Source organism: Carcharhinus amblyrhynchos, chromosome 13 (assembly GCF_965287045.1).
Source record: "Carcharhinus amblyrhynchos chromosome 13, sCarAmb.v2.hapA, whole genome shotgun sequence".
In the NCBI taxonomy this organism is placed as follows: domain Eukaryota; kingdom Metazoa; phylum Chordata; class Chondrichthyes; order Carcharhiniformes; family Carcharhinidae; genus Carcharhinus; species Carcharhinus amblyrhynchos.
The window spans coordinates 10604024-10629978 of NC_137336.1; the positions used below are offsets into that span (position 1 = coordinate 10604024).

The 25955-nt window shown below is 42.9% G+C and overlaps 1 protein-coding gene across 2 annotated transcripts; it reads left to right on the top strand.

Moving 5' to 3' along the window:
* The first annotated feature begins 9231 nt into the window (after positions 1-9231).
* On the top strand, positions 9232-25334 carry sqstm1 (sequestosome 1). 2 transcript variants are annotated; one of them, XM_080201279.1, is made up of 8 exons: positions 9232-9711; positions 13874-13969; positions 15428-15642; positions 17111-17261; positions 18317-18412; positions 20450-20700; positions 22509-22713; positions 23818-25334. In XM_080201279.1, the coding sequence occupies exons 1-8, from the start codon at positions 9543-9545 to the stop codon at positions 23973-23975; spliced, it is 1341 nt and encodes a 446-aa protein (XP_080057405.1). In that variant the 5' UTR covers positions 9232-9542; the 3' UTR covers positions 23976-25334. The 2 variants fall into 2 exon arrangements, with proteins under 2 accessions (XP_080057405.1, XP_080057406.1); XM_080201280.1 differs by having other exon boundaries at positions 9234-9711; positions 17114-17261.
* The last annotated feature ends 621 nt before the right edge of the window (positions 25335-25955 follow it).

A 25955-nucleotide genomic window follows, 5' to 3' on the forward strand; every position in this document is an offset into this window, starting at 1 on the left:
GGAGCTTTTGAAACCTTCTTGTGTCTTAAATGTTTATATGCTGCATGGAAAGTTTACCAAACTCGGGTCTTTGATCTCTAGGGGGGTTCAGCTGACTGTCACCAGATTTCTGACTTTTTTTTGTCTGTAAACTTGCAAACATGTTATTTCTGTGGCTGCAGTGAAAGCATGATCTCCCTCTGGGAATCTGATTGTATTTCAGAAGGTTTGATCAGGAAGTTCTGCAGTGTGTAAGTATTGCAGTTGATCTTTCACAGAATCCCTGTAGTGTAAAAGGAGGCCTTTCAGCCCATTGAGTCTGCACCAACCACCATCCCACCCAGGCCCTATTCCTGTAGCCCCAATCATTTATCCTGCTAATCTCCCCTCTTGTCTCCCCTGACACTGCGGGTCAATTTAGCATGGCCAGTCAACCTAACCTAACCTCTCACACATCTAAGTTTAAAAGTTATTGACTTCTGGCAGGTAATTATAAACTGATCTGTTTAGAAATATGTAAAAGCTAATTACCTCACAACTGCACAGCTTCCAACTAGAAGGCACTGACTTAAGCTCAGAACAAAGCATCAAGATTAGACCATTTTGTTACTGAACCTGTCCCAAACTCTGTTCCTTTGTTATTGACTCTCCCACGCTACTTGGCTGATGCTAAATGAGACAGTTTGCAGCCTTGACATTCTATTTGACCGTGACCTGAGTTCCTGGCCCTTTATCTTCTCCATCATCAAGAGCACCTACTTCCACTTCGGTAGTATCACCCATCTCCCCACCCTCCCAAATTCAACTTATCTGAAACGCTCATTGATGCCTCTGTTAACTCTAGACATGACTTTTCTATCACACACCTGACCCACATTTCACTGTAAGTTTTAACACCTCTCAAAACTCTGCACATGTCCTAACTTACACAAGTCCTGTTCATCCATCACCGCAATACTCACTCACCTACATTGGCTCCCTGTCAGCAACATTGTAATTCCAAAATTCTCCTCCTTGTGTTTAAGTCACCCATGGCCACGCCCCTCTCTATCTCTGCATAACCTCTTCCATGATGTGGGTATGCCGGCGTTGGACTGGCGTAAACACAGTAAAAAGTCTGACAACACCAGGTTTTAGTCCAACCTATTTATTTGATAATATACTCACAAGCTTTCGAGGGACACCCTCTTCGTCACCTGACGAAGAGGGTGTCCCTCGAAAGCTTGTGAGTATATTATCAAATAAATAGGTTGGACTAAAACCTGGTGTTGTCAGACTTTTTACTGTGTAACCTCTTCCAGCCCTACAATGCCTGTCAGATCTTCATTCTACCAATTCTGGCCTCTTGTGTATCCATAGTTCCCTTCATCCCACCATTGGCAACCTCGTCTTCAGCTGCCTAGGCTGAAAGCTCTAAAATTCCATTCTCTTAATCTCTCTGCCTCTCCGTTTCGCCTTCTTCCTTTAAGATGCTTCTTAAAGCTTTTGGTCAGCTGTGCTAATGTTTTCTTGTTTGATTCAGTGTTGATTTGTATCTGACAATGCATCTGTAAAGTGTCTTGGAACATTTTACTGTATTAATGGCACAAATTAAAAATGAGTTTTTGGTGCTGTTCTTTTTTTTTGTTCTTTCTTTTTGTTTCTTTCCTTATTTCTCTTGCTCTTTTATTTTCTTGAAACCCTCCTCAGACCAAGATTTTAGTCATCCGCCCTAATATCCCCTTATGGCTTTGTACCATAGTTTGTTTATAATGCTTCTACATTTTACTAAAGATGCACGTATATATAAATGCCAGTTGTTGCTGTTTTGTTCCTCTTCTCTCCAGCATTCAGTTAGGCAACTATTAATATATACCTAACTCTATTTTTAATTGGGTGAGTCAAACTGCCAGGTTTTAAATTTTCAAACAATGCTTGACAGTTAACTGTCAGTTACTATTATCTGGTGCATTGTCCATGGCAATGCCTCTACCAATCAGATGCCACCCGCCAACCAATCAGCACTCATTATCATACCGCATAGAGTTGTTGTATCCCAACATTGGTATTCTTATGATTGTCCTGATGACTGCAAGATGAAAAGCTTTGACAATATATTTTTTCAACAATACTCAATGTCCCTTTTTATTATTTTTGCCCCTTCTCTCAAGAAAGCTCTGACTCTTATTGAAATATGAGTTCACGAGATCACTCAGTTATCAGAATGCTATAACTCCTTCACTTTCACAGTGCCTTTTGTGACCTCAAAGTTCCAAAGAACTTTTACGGTCAGTGATATATATGAAGTGTTGTCACTCTTCTAATGATGAGGGATAAATATTGGCAGAACACCAAGGAGAACTCCCATCCTTCTTTGAAATAGAGGCAGATGGAGCCTTGGTTTCAAACATCTCATCTGAAAGGCGATTCTCCAACAGTGAATTACTCTGTTACAACTGCAGAGTCAGATATTAGGGCTCAAGACTGTGGGCTGGAAATTGAACCTATCACTTTCTGACTCATCTGCAGGAATGCTATCCACTGAGATACAAGATGCACCATTAAGCCTCTATGGTAGAGTTACTGATCCGAAACTTGGGTTAACCAAATGTGCAATACTTCCGATAATAATTCAGCCAGCCAGACTCATCATAAAATGGGTTCAGTAGTGTAATCGCTATAACCATGAACTAGCAACCCATGAATTGAAATCATTATTTGGGAACTTTAATACATTAAATGTGGTTAATTTTGATTTGGCAGCAGAAAAACAAATGTCCTGAAAAGCTGCTCAACTGATTTACAGAAGGAAACCTACCCAGCCAGCTTGGCATGCACATGACTCCATTACACCTTCTGCTTATCTCTTCATCTCCCACCTGGGATGAGGTAATAATTGCTGCCAGAATTCTCTATGTAGTACAAGTAAGCAGAAAAATCTCCTGTGGCTTGTTAGTGATTATGTGAGTGTAGGTGCAGGAGATCTGTCTGTGACTTTTGAGGTTAGAATCATAGAATTCCTACAGTGCAGGCGGAGGCCATTTGGTCCATCAAGCCTGTACAGCCAACAATCCCACACAGGCCCTATCCCCATAACCTCACATATATATCCTGCTAATCCCCCTGACACTAATTTGGCATAGCAGTTAACCTCATCTGCACATCTTTGGATTGTGGGAGGAAATCAGAGCACCCGGAGGGAACCCAAGCAGACACAGGAAGAATGTGCAGACTACACGCCAGCAGTCACCTCAGGCTGGAATTGAACCCAGGTCCCCAGAGCTGTGAGGCAGCAGTGCTAACCACTGAGCCACCATTCCACTCCATCAGCACAATAGAAATGCACAGCTACAGCCATGATGGTGAGTTGCAGAATGGTGAACATGAGAAGTAGAAGCTGGAGTAGTACCAAAAGTCCATCATCGAGTCAACTCTGCTATTTGTTATGATCATGACTGAATTTCTACATCAACCTTTCTGCCTATTATTATAATGCTATCATCATTCTTCCCATTCCTTAAGTCCCTTGGTGTCAAAAAAATCTATCAACATACACCTTGAATAAATGCAACATCTGAGCATCCACAGCTCTCTGTGATTGAGAATTCCTCCAAGTGAAGAAATTTCTCCTCATCTCTTGTCGTATGTGGACAATCCTTTATCCTGAGACTTTCTTCTAGACTCTGCAGCCAGGGGAAACAGCCTTTCAGCACATACTCTATCAAACTCTGCAAATACCTAATATATTTCAATGAGCATCTGAAATTCTTCTAAACTTGAGAATATAGGTTCAATATACTTAATCTTTCCTCATAATCCTCTTATCTCTGGAACCAATCTACTGAATTTTTATTGCATTACTCTATAAAGTAAGTACCATCCTTGAGTAAAATGCTGAACACAGACTCAAAATACTTGACTATCCACTTGATTATTCAACCAGCAGTGAGTAAGGGAAGTCGACAAGTATTGAACTTGAATAGTAAACCATAGCAAATGGGTCTCAGGGAGAGTTCCTGATCAGGGTGTCTGATCAAAGGACATGGCATCAGAAAGGCCTGTAAGAGCCACCTGCTTTTCCAACACTCTCCTTTGCCTAATGTGTTTTGCCCTCGGCATGACCACCGCCCCCGCCCCCCCATCACACTCTCTTTCACCTGTGGCCTAGGTCCTTTGTTGATCTAGGTGTGTTACTGGCAGCAGCTCTTGCTCCCAGTGGCGCTGATGGGCAATGGAGAAATGCTGGCCTTTAGCCCTGAGGTCCTAAATCCCCGTGAAGGCTCAACATTGGCCAGTTCTAAGTGGTCCCTATCCAATAGTGATGAACTTACACTTGTTCTCCAGCTGGTGGGCGAGACTCCCATCATCAACTTTAAATCCCACCCATGGGAATTAGCAGTAAACTAAAGTTAAAAAATGTATTTATTAGTCGCAAGTAAGACTTAGGTTAACACTGAAATGAAATTACCGTGAAATTCCCCTAGTAACCACAGTTCGGTGCCTGTTTGGGTCGATGCACCTAACCAGTACATCTTTCATAATGTGGGAGGAAATCGGAGCACCTGGAGGAAACCCACACAGACATGGGGAGAACGTGCAAACTCCACACAGACAGTGACTCAAACCTGGGTCCCTGGCGTTCTGAAGCACAGTAAGAAGTCTCACAACACCAGATTAATGTCCAACAGGTTTATTTGGTAGTACAAGCCACAAGCTTTCGGAGCACTGCTCCTTCATCAGGTGGGTGGAAGTTGTGAAGCAGCAGTGCTAACCACTGTGCTACCTTGCAGCCCATCAAATTTATGTTGATAAATAAGCGTTGATGACTGAACAAGATAGCTGCAAAAGAGTTCGGAGCTAATTGGAATTGGAAGTCAGCAAAGAGATTTGATTTGATTTATTATTGTCACATGTATTAGTATACAGTGAAAAGTGTTGTTCTTTGTGTGCCATACATAGAGAAGGAACCAAGAGATTGCAGAATGTAGTGTTACAGTCACAGATAAGGTGTAAAGAAAAATCAACTTAGTGCAAGTTAAGTCCATTGAAAAGTCTGACGGTAAAGCGTTGTTAGAGAGTTTAAAAGAGTTAGAATGAAGTTTGAGAAGCATAAAACAAGAGTAAAAGATAGAATTTGGAGGTATGTTGGCACAGCTTGCAAGAAGTTGCCATGCTTTGGCGCCATCTTGATCTTTAGTGTGTTGAAAGTATTCAAGTCTGAATGTGACAAGTGTCCTTTTACAAGTTTCAGTCATAGGGACTGTGGTGAGAATGTTGTCAAGGTGAAGAATTTTTTTTGATGGACAGGGTGTGAGATCTAAGGCTGAACCCAGGGTTAAAAAGGACAGATTGTAGCTTAGTCGAGGAGGAAGATAGCAAGAGAATGGAATTTGTGGTGGTGACTGATAGTTTCATGATTTCCCAATATTGAGTAGAAGGAGACTGATATTTATCCAGAGTGAAAGTGAGAGAAAAAGAACATTCTCTGGAGCTAACAGTGGGATGAATTTGACCAAAAAGTGAGTTATTGGTGACTGCAAAGATAATTTCTGTCTCCCAGTGTTCATTTCCTTAGCCAGAGGAAAGAGCAGGACTAATTATAATTATTACTTCATTTACTAATTAAATGTTTCCTTTGAAGAACCAGCAGAGAGCAGAGGATAGATCTGATGAAAGATCATTGCCACTTAGTGATGATCTTATATTACCTTAACCCTGTTTCTCTCCATAGATGATAGTTAATTCTACTTCCAGCATTTTTGTTTTCATTTCAGCACAGGCTTGAGGGACCAAGTGGCCTACTCCTGCCCCTAATCCATATGTTCGTATGGAAGTAGGCCATTCAGACCAATTCGCCCAGATTACTGTTTATTCACTACAAGAGCCTCTTCTCATCTCATCAACAGATTTTTGTTCTCCTTCCACTACTTTCTGTGATAGCAACTTTCACATTCTCACCACTCTGAGTAAGGATGTTTCTTCTGAATTCCCAATTGGATTTATTGGTATCCATTTTATAGTCATGCCTCCCACCTACCCTCCCCCCTTCCCCCTGACATTTTCTCTACATCTGCCCTATCCAAGCACCGTCATAACAATGTTTCCCACAGAAAAACTTGATACTTGGACAAATAAACTGGAAGGAGGCGTTCTTAGGGAAAAGTACCGAAGGAAGGTGGCAGATATTCAAGGAATGTGTGTCTGGAGCTCTGAATGACAACGTTCCGATGAGACAAGGGGGTTTTGGTAGGTCGCGGGAACCGTGGTGCACAAAGGCTGTGTTGAACCTAGTCAGGAGGAAAGGGAAGGTGTATAAGAGGTTCAGGGAATTAGGAGAGGTTAAAGATCTTGAGGAGTATAAGGACTGTAGGAAGGAACTTAAAAGGGAAATTAGGAGAGCCAGGAGGGGTCATGAGAAGACCTTGGCGGGTAAGATTAAGGAGAATCCCAAGGCCTTCTATAAATATGTGAAAGGTAAAAGGATAAGAAGAGAAGGGATAGGACCTATAAAAGGTGAGGGGGGAAAGGTTTGTGTGGAACCAGAAGAAATGGCAGAGGTGCTTAACGAGTACTTCGCCTCAGTATTCACAGTGGAAGCTGATCTGGGAGATTTTGTTATGGATTTGCAGCAGATGGAAAAGATTGAGTACGTGAATATTAAGGAGGAGGATGTGTTGGAACTTTTGAATTCTATCAAGGTAGATAAGTCGCCTGGACCAGATGGGATGTACCCCAGGATACTGTGGGAGGCGAGGGAAGAGATTGCAGAGCCCCTGACGATGATCTTTGCGTCGTCAATGGAGACGGGAGAGGTTCCGGAGGATTGGAGGATTGCGGATGTAGTTCCTATTTTCAAGAAAGGGAACAGAGATAGCCCAGGAAATTACCGACCGGTGAGTCAGACCTCAGTAGTTGGTAAGCTGATGGAGAGGCTTCTGAGGGACAAGATTTACGAACATTTGGAGAGGTTTGACATGATCAGGAATAGTCAGCATGGATTTGTCAAGGGCAGGTCGTGCCTTACAAGCCTAGTTGAGTTCTTCGATAATGTGACTGAACACATTGACGAAGGAAGTGCCGTGGACGTAGTGTACATGGACTTCAGCAAGGCGTTTGATAAGGTCCCCCATGCAAGACTTCTTGAGAAGGTGAGAGGGCATGGGATCCAAGGGCCTTTGGCCTTGTGGATCCAGAATTGGCTTGCCTGCAGAAGGCAGAGAGTGGTTGTGGATGGGGCTTTTTCTGAATGGAGGTCAGTCACCAGCGGAGTGCCTCAAGGATCTGTTCTGGGACCCTTGTTGTTTGTCATTTTCATAAATGACCTGGATGAGGAAGTGGAGGGATGGGTAAGTAAGTTCGCTGATGACACTAAGGTCGGTGGTGTTGTGGATGGTCTGGAAGGATGGAAAAAGTTGCAGCAGGACATAAATAGGATGCAGGACTGGGCGGAGAAGTGGCAGATGGACTTCAACGCGGATAAATGTGTAGTCGTCCATTTTGGCAGAACCAACGGGATGAACGAGTACACTATCAAGGGCAGAAGTCTGAGTAGTGTTGAAGAGCAGAAGGATCTAGGGGTCCGGGTCCACAGGACTCTTAAATCGGCCTCGCAGGTGGAGGAGGTGGTCAAGAAGGCGTATGGTGTACTGGCCTTCATTAATCGAGGGATTGAGTTTAGGAGTCGGGAGGTAATGCTGCAACTTTATAAGACCCTTGTCAGGCCTCATTTAGAGTATTGTGCGCAGTTCTGGTCGCCTCACTATAGGAAAGATGTAGAAGCTATTGAGAGGGTACAGAGGAGATTTACGAGGATGTTGCCTGGACTGGGAGGCATGCCTTATGAAGTTAGGTTGAGGGAGCTGGGACTCTTTTCCCTGGAGAGACGAAGGTTGAGAGGCGACCTGATAGAAGTTTACAAAATGTTGAGAGGAATAGATAGGGTGGACTCTCAGAGGCTATTTCCCCGGGTTGAAATGGTTGCTACGAGAGGACACAGATTTAAGGTGCAAGGAGGGAAGTTCAGAAGTGATGTTAGGGGTAAGTTTTTCACTCAGAGGGTGGTGAGTGAATGGAATCGGCTGCCGTCAGTGGTGGTGGAGGCAAACTCGCTGGGGTCTTTTAAAAGACTTCTGGATGAGTATATGGGGTTTAATGAGATTGAGGGTTATAGATAGGTCTGTAGGTTGGTAGGTGTTGATGTGATCAGCGCAACTCGTGGGCCGAAGGGCCTGTTTGTGCTGTAGTGTTCTATGTTCTAAAAGTTACAGCACAGAGGGAGGCCATTTGGCCCATCTTGTCCATGTCAGCCCGAGGACATCCAGGTACCCTTTCTAATCCCACCTTCTTGCACCTGGCCCAGAGCCCTGTATCTTACAGCATTGTAAGAAGTCTCACAACACCAGGTTAAAGTCCAACAGGTTTATTTGGTTGCAAACGCCACTAGCTTTAGGAGCACTGCCCCTTCGTCACCTGATGTTGTGTTGTGTTATCTTGGTGTGTTGAGACTTCTTACTGTGTTTACCTCAGTCTAATGCCGGCATCTCCACATCTTACAGCACTGACAGTGCAGGCCCAGGTACTTTTTAAAAGAGTTTGGGGGTCTCTGCCTTCACCACCAACTCGGGCAGCAAATTCCAGACACCCAGCACCCACTTGTTTAAAAAAAAAGTTGTTCTTCATGTCGCTTCTACACCTACTGCCACTTATGGTTAATCTATGTCCCCTGATTCTAGAATTCTCCTGATTTAGAGATGCAGGCATTGGACTGGGATAAACACAGTAAGAAGTCTGACAACACCAGGTTTAAGTCCAACTGATTTGTTTGATAGCTTGCGAGGACTCTAGAATTCTCCACCAGTTTAACATTTAAGAAAAACTTGGACGGATTCATGGATGAGAGGGGTGTGGAGGGATATGGTTCAAGTGCAGGTCAGTGGGACTCAGCAAAAAATGGTTCAGCACTGACAAGAAGGGCCAAAAGGCCTGTTTCTGAGCTGTAATTTTCAAATGGTAAGGGAAACAATTTAATTCTGTCCACTCTATCAATTCTCCTTTAATATTTTTTCCAGAATTACATTCTGGAAAGTAAGCTAAATGTAACCACTCGGAAACATGGTTTGGAGATAAATGTTATTGTGCCCGGGTTGATCACCCTGGTGACGGAATGGCCTGGAGGAAAGGCGAAGTCTTGTTGTGAAGGCGGTGCTGCGCCAATTCCCCGTCGGTGCTCGGAGTCCCCCCCTCCTTTTTTCAGTGCGAGTATAGAGAGACGGAACCTCAGCGCAACAGAACCAGGAGGATACACACGGAAAAGAAAGATCATCTTTGTGCTGAGTAACAGCCGGCCCCAGGGCACGGAGAGGTGGGCGGGGAGAAGGTGTGTATATAAAACCGGCAACCCCTCCGGCTCACTCTGACCGCACTCCGCCTGGAACAGCGAACCAGAGCAAACTCCCGACAGCTTGAGGATCAATTTCTTGCTGCGCCACTGACGCCGACGGAACTTTCCGCCACAAAGTAGCGAATTCACTTCCCGCTACCAAAGTATCGAGCGGCAGGCAGATCAGAGCCGTCCACTCCGAGTCATGGCTTTCAACGTGAAGGTTTACTTGCTGGGCAAAGAGGAGACGAACCGGGAGATCCGCCGCTTCACCGTCGACCACGGCGTCTCCACCAGCTTCGAGTATCTGTACAAGAAGGTGGCCAGTGTCTTCCAGTCGCTGCGATCCGAGAATTTCCAGATGTATTACAAAGGTAAGGTGTTCATGACTGCCTCCCACTCCGGGATTTGTAACAAATGTCTGAGGCCAGCCTCCATTTCCCGGGATCGTGTGTCTGTGTTTTTGTTGACATTTGAGGTTTTCTTTTTCGCCTCCAAACTCTTAAGTATTTATTTAACTAAATTTTGTAAACGTTTAAAAAAAAAGTGGCACATTTCTGTGGCGAATGGTTGTTGCCAGAATGTGGCTGGCACTGCCACCTCTCTTTCCAACCCCCACTCCCCCCTGTCCCCTCCTTCAAAGCCTTTCCCTGATCCACAGTCGAGCCAGTGTTTCAGCTCCAACTGGAGTGGGTTTGAACCGAGAGATTGCTGGCTGGATTGGGATGGCGTCAACAACAAGTTTTCTTTCTCCCCAATCTGTCACCGCTGGAAGGGGAGGATTTAAAATAAAAACAAAACAAACCTTCCCCCCCCCACCCCCGAGCTTTCTGAGCGCCCCTGCCGGCCAAGCTCGACAAAATGCGGAAATCCTGTGAACAGATTTCGCCACACACAAACAATCGCTTTCTGTCCATCCCTGCTCCAGTTATCTGCAGAAAACCAATCTGTCCACAGTTGCTGACGTTTTCATCATTGATTTTTTTTTCCCAAGAGAGAGTCTTGTGCGCTTGATTTGTTTCAGAACAATTGGGACTACATTTCCACTAGTTCAAAAATAAAACACTGTAGATATTGGAAATTTGAAATTCAGACGAGAAGATATCTTGTTTCTTAGTCACAGATCTGAAACGTTAACAAGTTGGCTGTGTACAGTCTTCATTTTGCTTGCAAAAAAAAACCCAGATATAATGTTTAACATGATCCTGCGATTGGGCTGTAGTGGTGAACAATCCCATGCGTATTGAATTAAACTACAACCAATTTAAGATCATTTAATCAGGCTCGCAATGTGGGTCACGTAACGCTTACTGGAAGCCACATATATTCATATGGAGGGACCTAACCACTGCAAAAGGAATATGGCCAAAAATTGCACCTTGATTAAAAGCACAGGGTCAATGGCTCCCTGCTGTATTTACCAAGGCAACATCTGGCCTAATCAGAACTGACTTGCCAACCACTCAGCACCACATAATGCAGTCAAAATGATTGTTTCCTATGAAACTTGGCATCCTTTGTTCTGAACTACCAAGCAACTATCTCCAGTTTTAAAAGTTATTTGCTTCTCAGCCTTTTGGCTGCGATCAAGCCAAAAATAGAATGCAATGCCTTATCTTGTAAGTTTGGAACTTGTTTGTCTGTCTTGTGGGGACCTGAATTGGATTTTGAATTTGGTTTTTGGAGCAAGCAAGGAATGGATTTGGGTTTGCCCAGTCCATTCTGAACACTGGCTTTGAAACTTTAAGGATTGAGATTAAAAAAAACTTTTTAAAGATTAGTGTCACAAGTAGGCTTACTGCAATGAAATTACTATAAAAATCCTCTAGTTGCCACACTCTGGTGCCAGTTTGGGTACGCTGAAGGAGAATTTAGCATGGCCAATGCACTTAACCTACACATCTTTCAGTCAGTGGGAGGAAACTGGAGCACTTGGAAGAAACCTGTGCAGACTCCACACAAACAGTGATCCAAGCCAGGAATCGAACCCGATTCCCTGGCGCTGCTAACCACTGTGCCTTGTTCTAAATTCCCTCTACCAGAAGAAACACAAGTGGTGTAATGTGGCTTTGCTTTATTTACTGTTTGCACAATCAGATAATCATACAACACAGAAGCTGCAATTATGGCTGGCCTGTCCTGGCTCTTTGAAAAGCTGACCGCTTTAGACCATATTGCTACTGTCCTCCCATATTCGGTCAATCAGTCCTCTTCAAGTATATGTTCAATTGCCTTTTGAAAGTTCACGTGGATTCTGATTTCCCCCATCCTTTCAGACAGTCCATAACAGTTGTTTATGTGAGATGATTTCTCCTCTTTTCCTCCCTGCCAGTTATTTTATATATTTGACTTCTGGTTATTGATCTATTTGACACAGGAAATAGAGCAAGTAGTGAGCAATTATCTCAACTTTTCACAATTTGGAATACATTCAATAAGTTTCCTCTTTGATCTTCTCCCCTTGGCACGGCACAGTGGTTAGCACTGCTGCAAACCCAGGGACCTGGGTTTGATTCCTGCCTTGGGTCACTGTCTGCGTGGAGTTTGCACGTTCTCCCTGTGTCTGTGTTGGTTTCCTCCAGGTATTCCAGTTTGTTCCCACAGACATGTACAGGTTAGGTGAATTGTCCATGCTGAATTCCCCCTCAGTGTACTGAACGAACAGGTGCCAGAGTGTGGCCAATTTTCACAGTAACTTCATTGCAGTATGAATGTAAGTCTGCTTGTGACTAAGTAAACTTTAGAACTTTCTAAGAACAATCTCTCCACACAACTGAAGGCCCTGGTCTCATTTTGACAGACCTTTTCCAAGGCCTTAACATACTTCCTGAAGTTTCTCTCAAAGCTATTCATGCCCCTTGTTGATTACAATTATGAGAAAAGAAAATTTCATTTTTTAAAAACAGAATCTTTTAAAATCATGCTGCCCACCCAGTGTGTGAGCTTTGACCACACCATTCTAATCAGTTAATTCCTACACAGATTTGTAGGAATCACTAGCACTACTGAGCTGCACTGACAGCACTGTGGGAGTGCTAGAGTGGTGATGATGCTACCCTTTTGGCATCAAGGTTTTCCCAGTTTAGGTGTGGCATAAAAATTCTCTTGATACCCAAATTTGTAAATTGGGGTAGAAGATTAACTATGACCTTACTGAATGATGGAACAGGCTCAAGGGGCCAAATGGCCTACTTCTGTTCCTATTTCTTGTGTTGTTAACAGGGTGAGTGGATGGCAATAACTAATCTAAATTGGGAATACTTAGTGCGATGTATGATGCAGGCAAAACTTGACATTTGAAAATTGGAATACATTTGTTACTAGATGAAGTTAATTTGCCTCCAGCTTGTAATCTTTATCCAATTTGCAAAGTATGGCTTACCAGATACAGATATAAACTTCCAACAGTCAGTCTGGGCTGCAAGCCAGTAGATATCACATTTTTAAGTATGCAAAATAAACAACTACTCGTACCCTCTGAGGAGTTGGCTTTGACGTTTAGGGAGGGGATTTCAGCTGAAGATATAGCTGCCAGTGATGGAGTGATTAAAATTGGGATGCTCAAGAGACCAAAATTAGGAGTGCAAATATCCCAAAGAGGGTTTTGGAGCTGGAGGAGGTGAGGAACGAGGAGGGATGAGGGCGTGGAAAGATTTAAAAATCATTTGCCAAGACCAGGAAGTCATAGAATCCCTACAGTACAGAAGGAGGCTATTTGACCCATTTAGCCTATACTAACGGTGATCCCACCCTGGGCCTATTCCCGTAACCCCACACATTTACTGTGCTAATCCCCCTGACACTAGGTTCAACTCAGCATAGCCAATTAACCTAACCTGGTACATGTTTGGATTGTGAAAGGATACCAGAGGACCCAAAGGAAACCCACGCAGGCACAGGGAGAATGTGCAAACTCCACACAGACAGTGACCCAAGGCCAGAATCGAACCTGGGTCTCTGGCATGGTGAGATCAAAGGGATTATGGGTGAATGGTGAATTAAATTCTGGCCTCTGACTCCTGCAATTGATCTTTAAACATAAATTCCAAAGATATCTGACCCTCTGAATGAAGGAAGTTTTCCTCGGTTCAGTTGTAAATGACAGACCCCTTTTCCTGAGACGATAACCCTTGGTGCCCCAATCAGCTAGAAACAACCTCGCTGCATCTACCTTGTTTTACCCTCTCGGAATTTTGTATTTCGATGAGTTCTTAATTCCAGAAAGTAGAGACCCACCCTGCTCTTAATCTGTCCTTGTGAGACAATCCTCTCATTCCAGGAACCAATTTAATGAATGTTATTGCACCTCTTTTAAGGTAGTGTGGGTGTGGAAGACAAAACTGCACACCCTGTGCTCTCACTGGAGCCCCATATAATTGCAGCAAGTTTTCTTTGCTTCACTGCTTCAAACACCTCCACCACTGCCTTTGCTATAAAGTCTAACGTAGCATTTACATTCCTAATAACATGTTATATTTGCTGTACCTGCACATTAACTTTGAAATCCTAGTTGATTATTCATTATATATTTTTCAGATGAAGAAGGGGATATGATTGCATTCTCCAGTGATGATGAGCTGATGATGGCTTTGTCCTTTCTTAAGGAGGGAACTTTCCGTGTCTACATCAGAGGTAAAACTTTCTGCTGCTTGATGCTAAAATCAGCCCATGAGCTGCTTGCCTCATTCCCATTATCTATAAATATAGAGCAGGAATCTATGGCACAAAAGCTATTATTGTAAACTGTTCAAACATAAGCAGTGCCAGAATACCGCACAGAATTCAAGTTTGTGTTTTGAATTGTTTTTCTTCCCTATTCCTTTCTTCTATTTTTGTAGCTACATGTTGGGTATAATCCAATTTCCAAGTACTCAGCAGCCCCTATTTTTCTATACACTCCTTTGGGGGGCTTGTACTTGTAAAGCAGAGTTGCTAGTGTGAGGTAAGGAACCTATACAACAGGCAGATGGGAGCAGAGGCATAAATGTGGGTTACTTGGTACCTGGTAGACCAATTGTCCCATCAGGAGAACAGCTTCCAGCTATTCAGATACTCTTGTTCTCTCTTCCAGGTCATTACTCTTGTGTATCAGCAGCTCAGCCAAGAACCTCTTGTGTTCGTGGGGCAACTCCAGGGTGTTTTTCCTCAGCATATCTTTCAGCAGATTGCTGACCTGCACGGCAAGCAGCTGCCTCTCCCATTCAGTGTTTTGGCTTGTGAGCTGCCATTCACCTTCCTGGTTTTCTTCTCTGTACTCAGCCAGAGACTGAGTTACATTTTTCCCGCCCCTACCAGCTCACACAATCTTGGGTCCGTTTGACGGTCAACGCTAAAAGTGGTTTGAGGTTTGAAGGGTAAATCCAATCCAATCCAAATGACTTCTAGTCGCAGGTCCTATTGTTCCCATGCTCAGTGCTCCTCCAATCACAAGTGCCTCTTTTCCCAGTCTCCTTGGAGACATGTACTTTTGTTGCAATGTTCAGCACTGCTCCCTGCTCCGGTTTCACTGCTATGCCAGCTGAAACCAGATTTGAAGGGTAGGTTTCCTTCTCTAAAGGACATGTTGGGCTTTTAGGACAAAATTCATGGTTTTGTGTTTACTGAGACCAGTGTTGCACCTTCAGATGTTCTAAAACTGAATTCAGATCCTCAAACTGATGGATTATTAATTCAGACCAGCCCAGCAAGATAATTACACTATCTGTACTTAGTGATTTTAGGTTTTGTGAAGGATAACAGATTAATTCCTCCAATAATTGGGGCTACTAACAGAACAGTTAGTATTCAAAGGTCCAGTCTGGCTGTTACTAATTCATTCCTAATTTGGATTGATCTTTAAGCGTTAAGTTGTTGCTTATGTTTTTTCTAATTGATCTGATTGATTTATTATTGTCACATACATTGGGATACAGTGAGAAGTATTGTTTCTTGCATGCTATACAGACAAAGCATATTGTACATGAGAGAAGGAAAGGAGAGGGTGCAGAATGTATTGTTATTCCGGTCTGTTCTCAAAATGAATATTTACCAGGCTTGTCACTCGCTGACTAATGCTCTCTCCTCTCTCTCCCTTAATTTTTGCAATCCTAGAAAAAAAAGAGTGCAAACATGGACAGGACAAAGCAACTGGGCCAATTCACCCAAACATTGTCTGTGATGCCTGCAATGGCCCTGTGATTGGTAGTCGCTACAAGTGCTCTGTGTGTCCTGACTATGATCTGTGTGGTGCCTGCAAGGGAAAAGGATTCCACAAGGAACACGAGATGCTGCTGTTCCAGACCCCTCAATTCTTCCATCCATTCGAGGTGAGACTGCCCATTTAGTTAACAAATCTGGCTCTTTCCAAAAATAGTAACTACCGCACTCTGTGCTGGACTATTTTATAGATGGTGGGAAACTTTGATTTGGTTAAGATCCATGAGTCTGGTTACTATTCAATTCTTCACAACACAATCTATAGCTGCTTGTACCCCCTATTTCCTTAGCTGGTAAATCAAAGTACTGAGTCGTACTGACAGGAAGGTCGCAAGCTCTGATCCTAGCTTAAACTTGCTCAGTAGTGCTGAATCTTTAAATGACTGGTTGTATTATATTGTATTGTAAACTGCTGGAGTATTGTGGCCAATTCTAGACATTGTACTTTAGGATTAATGTTTCAGGGTTCAGGAAAGATTTACTTGTGTGCCAGGGATGAGAAACTTCAATTATGGGGAGAAACAAACAAAAAATTGGGATTGTTCTCCTTGGAGCAGTGAGGGTTAAGGTGAAATTTAATGGAAGTGTTCATGAGAGGATTTTGATAGGAGTAAGTAAGGACAAACTTCCTGTGGTCAGTAACCAGAAGAAATATATTTAAGGTGATTCTTTTGACAATCAGTGGCAACATGGAGAAATATGTTAATGCAGCTGGTTATGCAACAGTTCAGAATGATGTGAAAGAGTAGTGGAAGCAGATATGGTATTCTTTAAAAAAAAGAATTGGATAAATACTTGAATGAGGAGGGTGGAATTCGCAGGGTAATGGAGGAAGACCAAGGAATTGGGACTAATTTGAATGAATCTTTCAAAGTGCTGGCACAGGTATGAGGGGCTGAGTGGTCTCCTTTTGCTTTAACATTTATGATGAAGGGAGTAAACAGCAGTCTCTGGGCTAACAAAGGGGTAAATTTACATAGCCCTGATGAGATTATCAGCATGGATCCTGTAAGAATACGTTTGGTTGGGGTGACATTGACACTCTGGGTTTACAGTGCTACTGATTGACGAAATATCCACAAGTGACCACTTTGAGGACAGAGTCTATCTATGAAACCAGTAGGAGTTTCTACTAAAAATGTACCTGGAAGTATATTTCTAATTGGCAAATTGCAGGGATAAATAATAATAGTTTAGATCAACTTGAGACCTAGTTTCACCTTCCCAGGTAAGTAGTATATCCTGCGGAAAGGGCACTCCTGCAATCTTGCAGTACAACACCTGTTCCAGCTTTTGAAAGAATTACCATTTGTCCCATAGCCCCGTAGTCATTTCCCCCTGCAGTACTTATTTGTTTACTTTTTGAAAGTTACTACTAACTCTTCTTAGTCTTTCAGAAATTGTAGTGATTTATGTGCCGCAGTTCCCAGTCAATTATAAGTATTGAAACTGGCTTGCATTGCAATTAGCCTAAAGGCAGGTTTTATACTAGTCATCTCCCATTGGGTAAGGTGAGTTATACTTATTTTCTTTATTTACAAAATAACGTGCTCAGTTTAACTTTTTTCTCATTCTCAACAGCGGTTTCCCCGAGGGATGTGGCATCACAAGAAGAGAAATGGAGGGCTGTGCCACTGGGCTATGGCACAGCAAGAATCCTTTGCTCAGGCAGCAGCTTGCTCTGGTAGACAGCAGTCACCAGCTGCGAAGATGACCCCAGCTGAGCAAGGTAGGTTGGTTAATGTGCTTCTGCATCAGCTATTGTAAAGTGCAGAACTTTGACGCAGTGTAACTTAACTTCTTCAGGCACTTTCCAGCTACAGTGGAGTTAGGTGCAGATATTCTAAAGACATATGGATTAGGTGCATTGGCCATACTAAATTGCACCTAAAGTGTCAGGGGGATTAGCAGGGTAAATACATGGGGTTACAGGGATAGAGCCTGGGTGGGATTTTATTGGTGCAGACTCAGTGGGCCAAATGCCCTCCTTCTACACAGTAGGGATTTGATGATTCAGAAAACTTTTTTTTTAAAACTAGGAAGTACTGCAACTAGATTTACCAGAGATAAGGGGTGTCAGTTATATGGTGGGTCTCCAGAAGCTGGGATTGTTCTTCTTAGACTGGAGAAGATTGAGGTGACGATCACAGTTGATAGTGAACAAGGAGAAACTGCTTCAAATGGCAAGAGGGTCAGAGGACACCAATTTAAGATAGGTTGGCACAGTGTTAGCTTTGCTGTCTCTCAGTGCCAGGGACCTGGGTTTGATTCTCAGATTGGGTGACTCCCTGTGCAGAGTCTGCACGTTCTCCCCGTGTCGGTGTATGTTTCCTCTAGGTGCTCTGGTTTCCTCCTGCACTCCAAAGACATGCTGTTTAGGTGCATCGGCTGTGCTAAATTCTCCCTCGGTGTACCCGAATAGGTGGCAGAGTGTGGTGACTAGGGGATTTTCACAGTAACTTCATTACAGTGTTGATGCAAGTCTACTTGTGACAAATAAATAAACTTTAAGATAATTGGCAAAAGAACCAAAGGGGAGAGGAAGAAGCACTTAACTGGCAATGGTCCTATTAATTCACTTTGTCCGTCCTCATGAGATTCTTTCCATGAATAGAATACTGAATCATTTAGAAAGATTTGTCATGTCTTTTTTTTCTCCAAGAGGGTAGATGAGGGGGAGAAAATAAATATGGAGTAAGTGCATGAATAGAAATGGAGGGTAAACTATTAAGTTGAACTGCAGAGTGATGAATTGCTCCTGAATGCCAACATTTTTTTTTGCAGCCTCAGCTTCTGGAAGCCAGAAACAGGACCAAAATGTCAACGTGAACTATCTGAAGAATGTGGGAAGAAATGTGGCTGCAATGCTTAGTCCACTGGGTAAGTTTGGAGATTTGTCATTATACTAAGTCTGCAAAGGCAGAATTCCCTTTGCCAAATTCTATTTCTTTACAACTCTTAACAGCAGTACACAGAGCGCTAACAGTCTACCTCCGGGGGTGTCAGAGGAAATGACACTTCTGATTAAATACAAGACAAAGATTCTCTGGCCCATCAATTGGATCCTTAATCAGGGAGCTCATACTCCAATAGGCCAACCTCAATGGTCTGATTGGAGATGGAATGACTAATGACTTCAGTTTCTTGGTTTACAACCCTGGTTGATTTTGTGGTGGTTACACCCTTGAATCATGACCCTGCTTTTACTCCATCACCTCCCTGATGAGGAGGGAGGGGTGCACGTATATTTCTCTAAGGTGTGTTTCCACTGTGTCAGGCACCACTGCAATACCAGTTATCCTACTGGTTTGAGGAACAAAAACTCGCAGTTTGGGGAGCCCTGTGCCCCATCATTGATTATTTCTTTGCCTTCGTTCTAACCCTGGGTTACTGTGTAAACTCCACACGGACATTCCCCTTGTGTCTGCATGGGTTTCCTCTGGGTGCTCCAGTTTCCTTCCACAGTCCAAAGATGTTCAGGTTAGATGATTGGCCATGCTAAATTGTATCAGTTAATGGACTAGCCATGGTAAATAAGTGGGATTACAGGAATAGAGAAGAGGGCCTGGTTAAGATACTCTTTCAGAGAGTTGGTGCAGATGCGATGGGCTGATGGCCTCCTTCAGCCTGATGCTTATGAATCCTATAGATTCCCTACAGTGCAGAAGATTCATCCCTGACAACAAGACCAAGAGGTAACTCCTGAAGATGAGTCGTGTCATTGTTTTGACCTTGTCTGCCACAACCTCTTCCTCTCCTAGAAAAAAACACTGGTGAAAGAGCAGGGAAATGCCCATGAGAGTTGCACCAACCCTCTAGGTGACACTCTAGGGGTTTGTCTACAGAAACTTTGCATCAAAATGCCTGAGCAGAGTTTTTTAGCACAAGAACAGTCCATTCAGTCTAACTGGCTCATGCTGCAAATAAGCCTTGTCCTATCCTTCATTTATTGATAGTATTTTATTCCTTTCATCCTCATGTTTTTAACTTGCATCCCATTAAATTCATACATCCTGGATTATGTGGGGGATGTTGTTTGGCTCAGTTGATTAAATAACACCAACTGCATGAGTTCAATTAGCATTCTAGCTGAGGTAGACTTGGAACCTGCCACCTCACCTTGCCCCATGAGTGGAAGGCAATAGCAAACCATTACAGACAAGAAACTGGCAAGGACAGAGCTCAGGATGAGGCATCAGCAAATACTGAGTGGAAGATCTGCCTTTGGGCAGAGTAGATGTACCCTATCGTCTTTATTCATGGCCCCTAGTTGTAGTAAAGGGGGGAGGGGGGGGGGCGGTGTTTAGAACGGAGTTGAGGAAGAACTTCTTCACTCAAAGGGTGGTGAATCTCTGGAATTCTCTGCCCGTTGACGTGGTGGAGGCTACCTCGCTAAATATTTTTAAGACGTGAGTTGATGGGTTTTTGATAAGAGAGGGGATTAAGAGTTATGGGGAGAGGGCGGGAATGTGGAACTGAGCCACGACAGATCAGCCATGATCTTATTGAATGGCGGGGCAGGCTCGAAGGGCCAGGTGGCCTACTCCTGCTCCTATTTCTTATGTTCTTATATGTTCTTATAAGTTGGAACATCTTGGCTCGAAATTTCCAGCCATCTACACCCTGTTGCCACTGCAAGCAAGCTCAGTGAATTTGGCTCTCAGCCAAACCTCTGCTCACTGCAGAGAACAGAGAATCCCACTGACGTGATGGCCAGAAAATTCCCCCTTGTCTACGCCTATCCTATCAAAATACTTGAGATCACAAATACCTCTATCACATCACCTCTCTGCCTTCTCTGGTCTTTCCTGATGGATACAACACCTCAGTTCTGGCATAATTTCAGTAAATTTTTTTGTAGTGTTTTTATGTCCTTTTTAACATGGGAATCAGAAGTTGTTCTCTATTGTGTTGCAGGTATTGATGTGGACATTGATGTGGAGCACAGAGGCCAGCGTTTTAAAGCTACTGAGTGCTCTGTGGAGAGTCAGCCTGGCTCTGCAGGCAGTGACACACAACCCCATCCATCATCTGCTGACCAGAAAAAGGGAACAGCAACCACCAGCTCCAGCCAGGAACAGAGTGAGCCTTTGCTGATGGACATGGATCAGTCAGCCACAAACCAGAACTCCTTTGAAGCATTCACCCCAAACAATGGGGGTTCCAAGGTAAAGGAAATAACTTTGCTTCATTAAAGAGTACTGATGAACATTTAATCCACAGCTACTCAAGCTTCTAAATCTATATGCCAAGAGTATTTTAACATTAATTCTTGGAATTCGGTGCTTCTGGCAAGGCCAGAAGCTATTGGCCATCCTGAGTTGCACTGAGGAATGTGTGGCAGTGAGCAGTCATTGGTAGTGGGTTTGATACAACCAAGTGAATTGCTAGATCACTTTAGGGGGAAAATGAGTCAACAATTTTCATATTAAGATCATTCTATATAAGTCCAGATCACAAGGACAGCAAGTTTCCTTCCATGAAGGGTCATTAGTGAGCCACTTGAGTTCTAACAATAATCCAACCATTTCATGGTCACTTTTTCCTGAAACCTTTTTTAAATTGCCATATTATTAAACTTTTCATGATGGGGATTGGAACTTTTGTTGCTGGGATTATTAGTCCAGTCCTCGGAATTAGTAGATTAAGTAATATAACTGTGGAACGAGCTTGATGGGCTGAATTGCCTAGTTTTGCTTCCTAATTCCAATGTTTCTAACCACTACCCGTGTGCATGTCACAAGAGCTGACAGCACCAAAGTCGTGAGGGTGGGAAGCGAAGAGAAACATGGCCACCACTGCCCAAATAATACTGAGTTCAAATGGCAGCAGTTGAGTGCTGCAGAAAGAACTAATCCCAAAATAAAGGTCCACGTATGATAAATATTTATCTATCAAATAAACTGGTTGGACTTTAACCTGGTGTTGTGAGACTTAACCAGTTGGACTGTTGTCCCCAGAACAACACCAGCATCTCCACATCACAAATGTTTATGTAACAGAGTTTAGAGTGGGGGGGGTGGCATTGAGTTGTGGCAGGCTGTTTTTACATGCTTGTGTTTATAATGACATATATGGATTCTCATTGTACCTACCCCCCCCACTTCCCCAACCCAAGCTTAAAGTCTTGTGTGTTTATCACCCTCTCCCCCTCCCTGCTTTGGAACAGCCCCTTGGTTTTCTCCCAGATTCTGCAAGTGAAATTTGTCCAGTATTGGTTTAGACATGCAGTAATCCTAATGGGATCACTCATGATCCCCACAAAACTCTTTGCTGTAGCCTTGCAGTTCTAATCCTATAATTACAATGCAAAATTTAGACATTCCAACAGTGACTGCACTTCATAAGCACTTAATTACCTTCAGAGAGCTCTCAAGATTCTGAAAAGTACCACATAAATTAATCTTTTTAATCAAGGACTTTCTAAAGGGTAAAACTAGCCCAGCCAGAAAAATGAAGTGTTGTTCAATATTTGGCTCTCAATGAACCTCATCAATTTCAAAATAACTCGCATCTCAGTGCTGTTTGTGAGATCTTTCTGTGCATAAATTGGCTGCCATGTTTATTGCATCACAAAAGAGGTTTACAGTACTCTGTGAACAGCTTCAGTACCAAGATCATGAATGAAACAATATAAATGCAAGCTGTTTGTTATTCAGTTGAGGGTCACTAACTATCAAGGTTAGAAGTTCTAGCCTCCATTCAAGAACACTGATATCTGATGATCCTAAATGCTGATGTTGAAGTCAACTAAATCTACACAATTCAGAGTACATCCTGGATCTAGCTCCTACCTGGACTGATTGGCACCATACCAGCCAGTATGTTGGCCCATTATAGAAGCATCATTCTCTAGTTAATGTTTTTATATAACAAATGGTCGTTTAGAAATCAACACTCAAAATGAGTGAAAAGTATTAGGTTTAATTGTACAATGTTACCCTCTTTTAAAATGAGCTGCATCCTTTCTTAACAGACACCGAGTGTTGACAATATAGACGAGGAATGGACTCATCTGTCTGACAAAGGGGTTGATCCATCAACTGGTGAACTGCAGTCAATGCGGCAACTTTCTTTGCAGGAATATGAGGAATCTTTAAACCAGCGACAAGACTCCAACTCCTATGAAATGGGACCCACTGGACTGAGAGAAGCAGCTTTATACCCTCATCTTCCACAGGGTAAGCGAAGGATTTTTAACAACTTGGGCATCTCTTGAAGTCAAACAGAAAATGCTGAAAGTAGTTTTGGCTGTACCTGTGGAGAGGGAGGCAGTTAATGTTTCAGATTGATGATCTTTCTTCTGTCTGTAGTAGCACTTTTTTGCATTTGTTCGTGCAATCAGATTCATTGGATTTTTAACCATTAACTTGCTGTTGAATTTGTGACCAATTTACACTCCTGTGAAGTACCGAGGGGACATTGTCCTGTGGTAAAGGCACTCTATATATAAATGCAAATTATGGTTGTCTATGTAGATCTGGAAGGTTTCAGTCTTGCTCTATGGGAGTTAATTAGTCTCTCTAACTAAGAGTTGTGATACAACTTCGGACTTCAATTTCTGGGAACCTGACTTTCTGTGCAGTCAGACGAGAGAGAGCTTGTCCTTGTTAAATTGTAGACTCGTATTTGAAACATAGTGCCAAGATTTAATTTGGTTGCCACCTGTGGCTGCCTCTCACCTGGCATACACTTGGAATGACTAATCCATTCAATCCCTCAATCCTGTTCCACCATTTGTATTCAATCATCCATCCCTTACACCAGTCACCATGGCTGATGTGTATCTTGCCTCCATCCACCTACCTTGGCTTCATATTCATTTTATCCCCTTTTTAACTAGTTATAAAAAAAAGTCACAAAATAGCTATTATGAGGAAATTGCAGGTTTTATTAAGGACCACATTGTTGGCCTGTGTAAAGCAAACAAAGGCCAATTTGTGTGCTCTTGCCACTTCTGGATTTTTATTATGTAGTCCCTTCCCAGCCCAGCATCTATTGCCCATCTTTAATTGCCTCAGTGTAGATTATGGTTATCTGCCTTCTTGCACCATTAACATACAAAGCCAAGTAATGGGTCATAATAGTAAAACTAAATGTGATGTACAGCACAAACAGGCCACTTGGCCCAACTAACTTGCACTGGCATTTATAATCCATACCACTCTAACACTTTCTGCCTTGTATGTATGTAATTACTGCATGAATGTTTCTTATATTACCTTAACTACGTCGTGGTATTGGATTTTAGAGTTCTGAGGTAATAGGCAATATCTTTTTTCCAGATGCGGAGCCACAACTGATAGAAGCTCTGTCTCAGATGCTCTCCATGGGATTCCACGATGAAGGGGGTTGGTTGACTCGGCTCTTGCAGACCAAGCAGTGTGATATTGGGTCAGCACTGGATGCCATGCAGCCTGCCAAAGGGCCAGCTCGCCAATAAACTGCTTTGGCAAAGAAAAAATCCATCAGCAATATCATTTAATATCCTAATTTCTTTTTGCAATATTATTGGATTGCTATTTTGTTAATGAATTATAATCTTCTCTTGTAACTGCACTTTTGAAACTACTTTTAAAATTGTTCCAGCAGGGCTGAGCAGGTTTATGGTGATGCCTATTTCAATTAGCACCTACATTTTTTTTTCCCAGGTGATCTGTGTTGGGGAAAAAGAGCCACAAGTTTGATTGTAAACATTACTTACTAAATTACAGTTCACTACACCACACCACCCCTACACCACACCGCCCCCCCCCCCCCGCCAACACCCACACAGTCATGGTTACATAATTACATCCCTGTACTCTTAAACACTGCCCACATTTCTCTCCACTGTGTGAACTAGGTGAAGTATGCAATAGAAGGAAAACAATGTTCAGTGACGTGCTGGTGGTGGGCTAGAATCTTACAGCCATTCACCTGATCAGGATTTTCTGCTCCTACTGTAGCAAATGGAGATTGGGCTGGGTGCCAAATTCACTGTCCTTGTCGAAGCAGCATATGACTGGCTGGTCTTCTATTTGCCATTAACCTGCTGCTCCTACCTTCCAGTAAGCACCATTTTTAAAACAAATTCCATTCGTAGGAAGATTATCTGTAGAGTAATTGGGACCAAAAGCTATGTTGGTGTTTTTGTAGGGGAGGGGGAATTAAAAACTCAGTTGCTGCGTGCACAGGACCCAAGGACTTAAATAAGGCTGGGGATTGCAGGACAGACAGATGTGGTCTAGATTAACAATATCTAATTAGCTCCACTCAAATTACAATGGGATCCTCTGACTGCATACTGGATGCTAAAGGGGCCAATCACCTTGGCCCCACTGTAAATGGCAGCCTTTGAACCACCTATGCACGTAAGCCTGCCATTGATCACCATTTTGCTCGTGATAACAGTAGGGACAAAAGCTCAAACTGTTTATTCTATGTGACCCTCCCTCCCCCTCACCTCCTGAGGAACTACCACCAGGCCAACTACAAACTTCAAGTTGAGGGAAGGAGAAAAAAAATTAGCACCAAATGAAATGAGAGATTCCGTCCTTAAGCCCGCTCTCTTGGGTAACAATGACTTGAATTTGAACTTTTTCTTCTCCTCTTCTTCCCTCCCTGTCCCCCTCCCCCAACTACCACCATCACTTGCCCCCACAAGAGCGCCCTACTATTATGTAAGCTTCAGAACTTTACTGCCCTCATGCTAGAAAACACTTTTAAAATGTTATAATTGGGCATTAGAATTTTAGTCTGTACTTATGTTAATCTGTGAAATAAAATATGCATTACAAAAAAAAAGTGGCAGTGCATTGTAATTACTGAGAAAGCTCACTGGGATCAACTACACCAGTATTTGAAGGAGTTCAGACATTTAAGACTGCAAAGTGACTAATAAACATTGTGTTTGAGCTAGAAAACCAATAGTTTCAGCCTTCTCATACCTTAATAGGTAGGGGAACAAAAAAACATGGGAGTGGGTCTAACACCCCAGGGTACAGTTTTGGTCACCTTGAGGGATATAATTAGTTTTTGGGTGGTTTGTTTTTGATCAGTGCAGACAAGATGGGCCAAAGGACCTTTTTCCAAATGAATAAAATTCATTCATGGGATGTGGATATCACTGGCTGGGCCAGCATTTATTGCCCATTTACAAGGACATTTCAGAGTCAACCACATTGCTGTGGTTTTGGAGTCATGTGTAGGTCAGACCAAGTAAGGACAGCAGATTTCTTTCCCTAAAGGACATTAGTGAACCATGTGTTTTTACAACAATTGACAGTGGTTTCAATATTAGACTTTTTGATTCCAGATTTTTTTTATTGAAATAAAATTTCACTATCTGCATGATGAGATTTGAACCTAGGACCCCAGAGCATTACACTGGATCTCTGGATTACTAATTCAGCAACAATATCATCTCACCACTGTCAAAGGG

What these genes read in the sequence shown, in the direction of transcription:
- sqstm1 (XM_080201279.1), top strand. Translation starts at nt 9,543, where the DNA reads ATGGCTTTCAACGTGAAGGTTTACTTGCTGGGCAAAGAGGAGACGAAC. An exon ending in CAAACAATGGGGGTTCCAAG is followed by an intron (nt 20,701 to 22,508) that starts GTAAAGGAAATA and finishes CTTTCTTAACAG; the next exon opens with ACACCGAGTGTTGACAATAT. An exon ending in ATACCCTCATCTTCCACAGG is followed by an intron (nt 22,714 to 23,817) that starts GTAAGCGAAGGA and finishes TCTTTTTTCCAG; the next exon opens with ATGCGGAGCCACAACTGATA.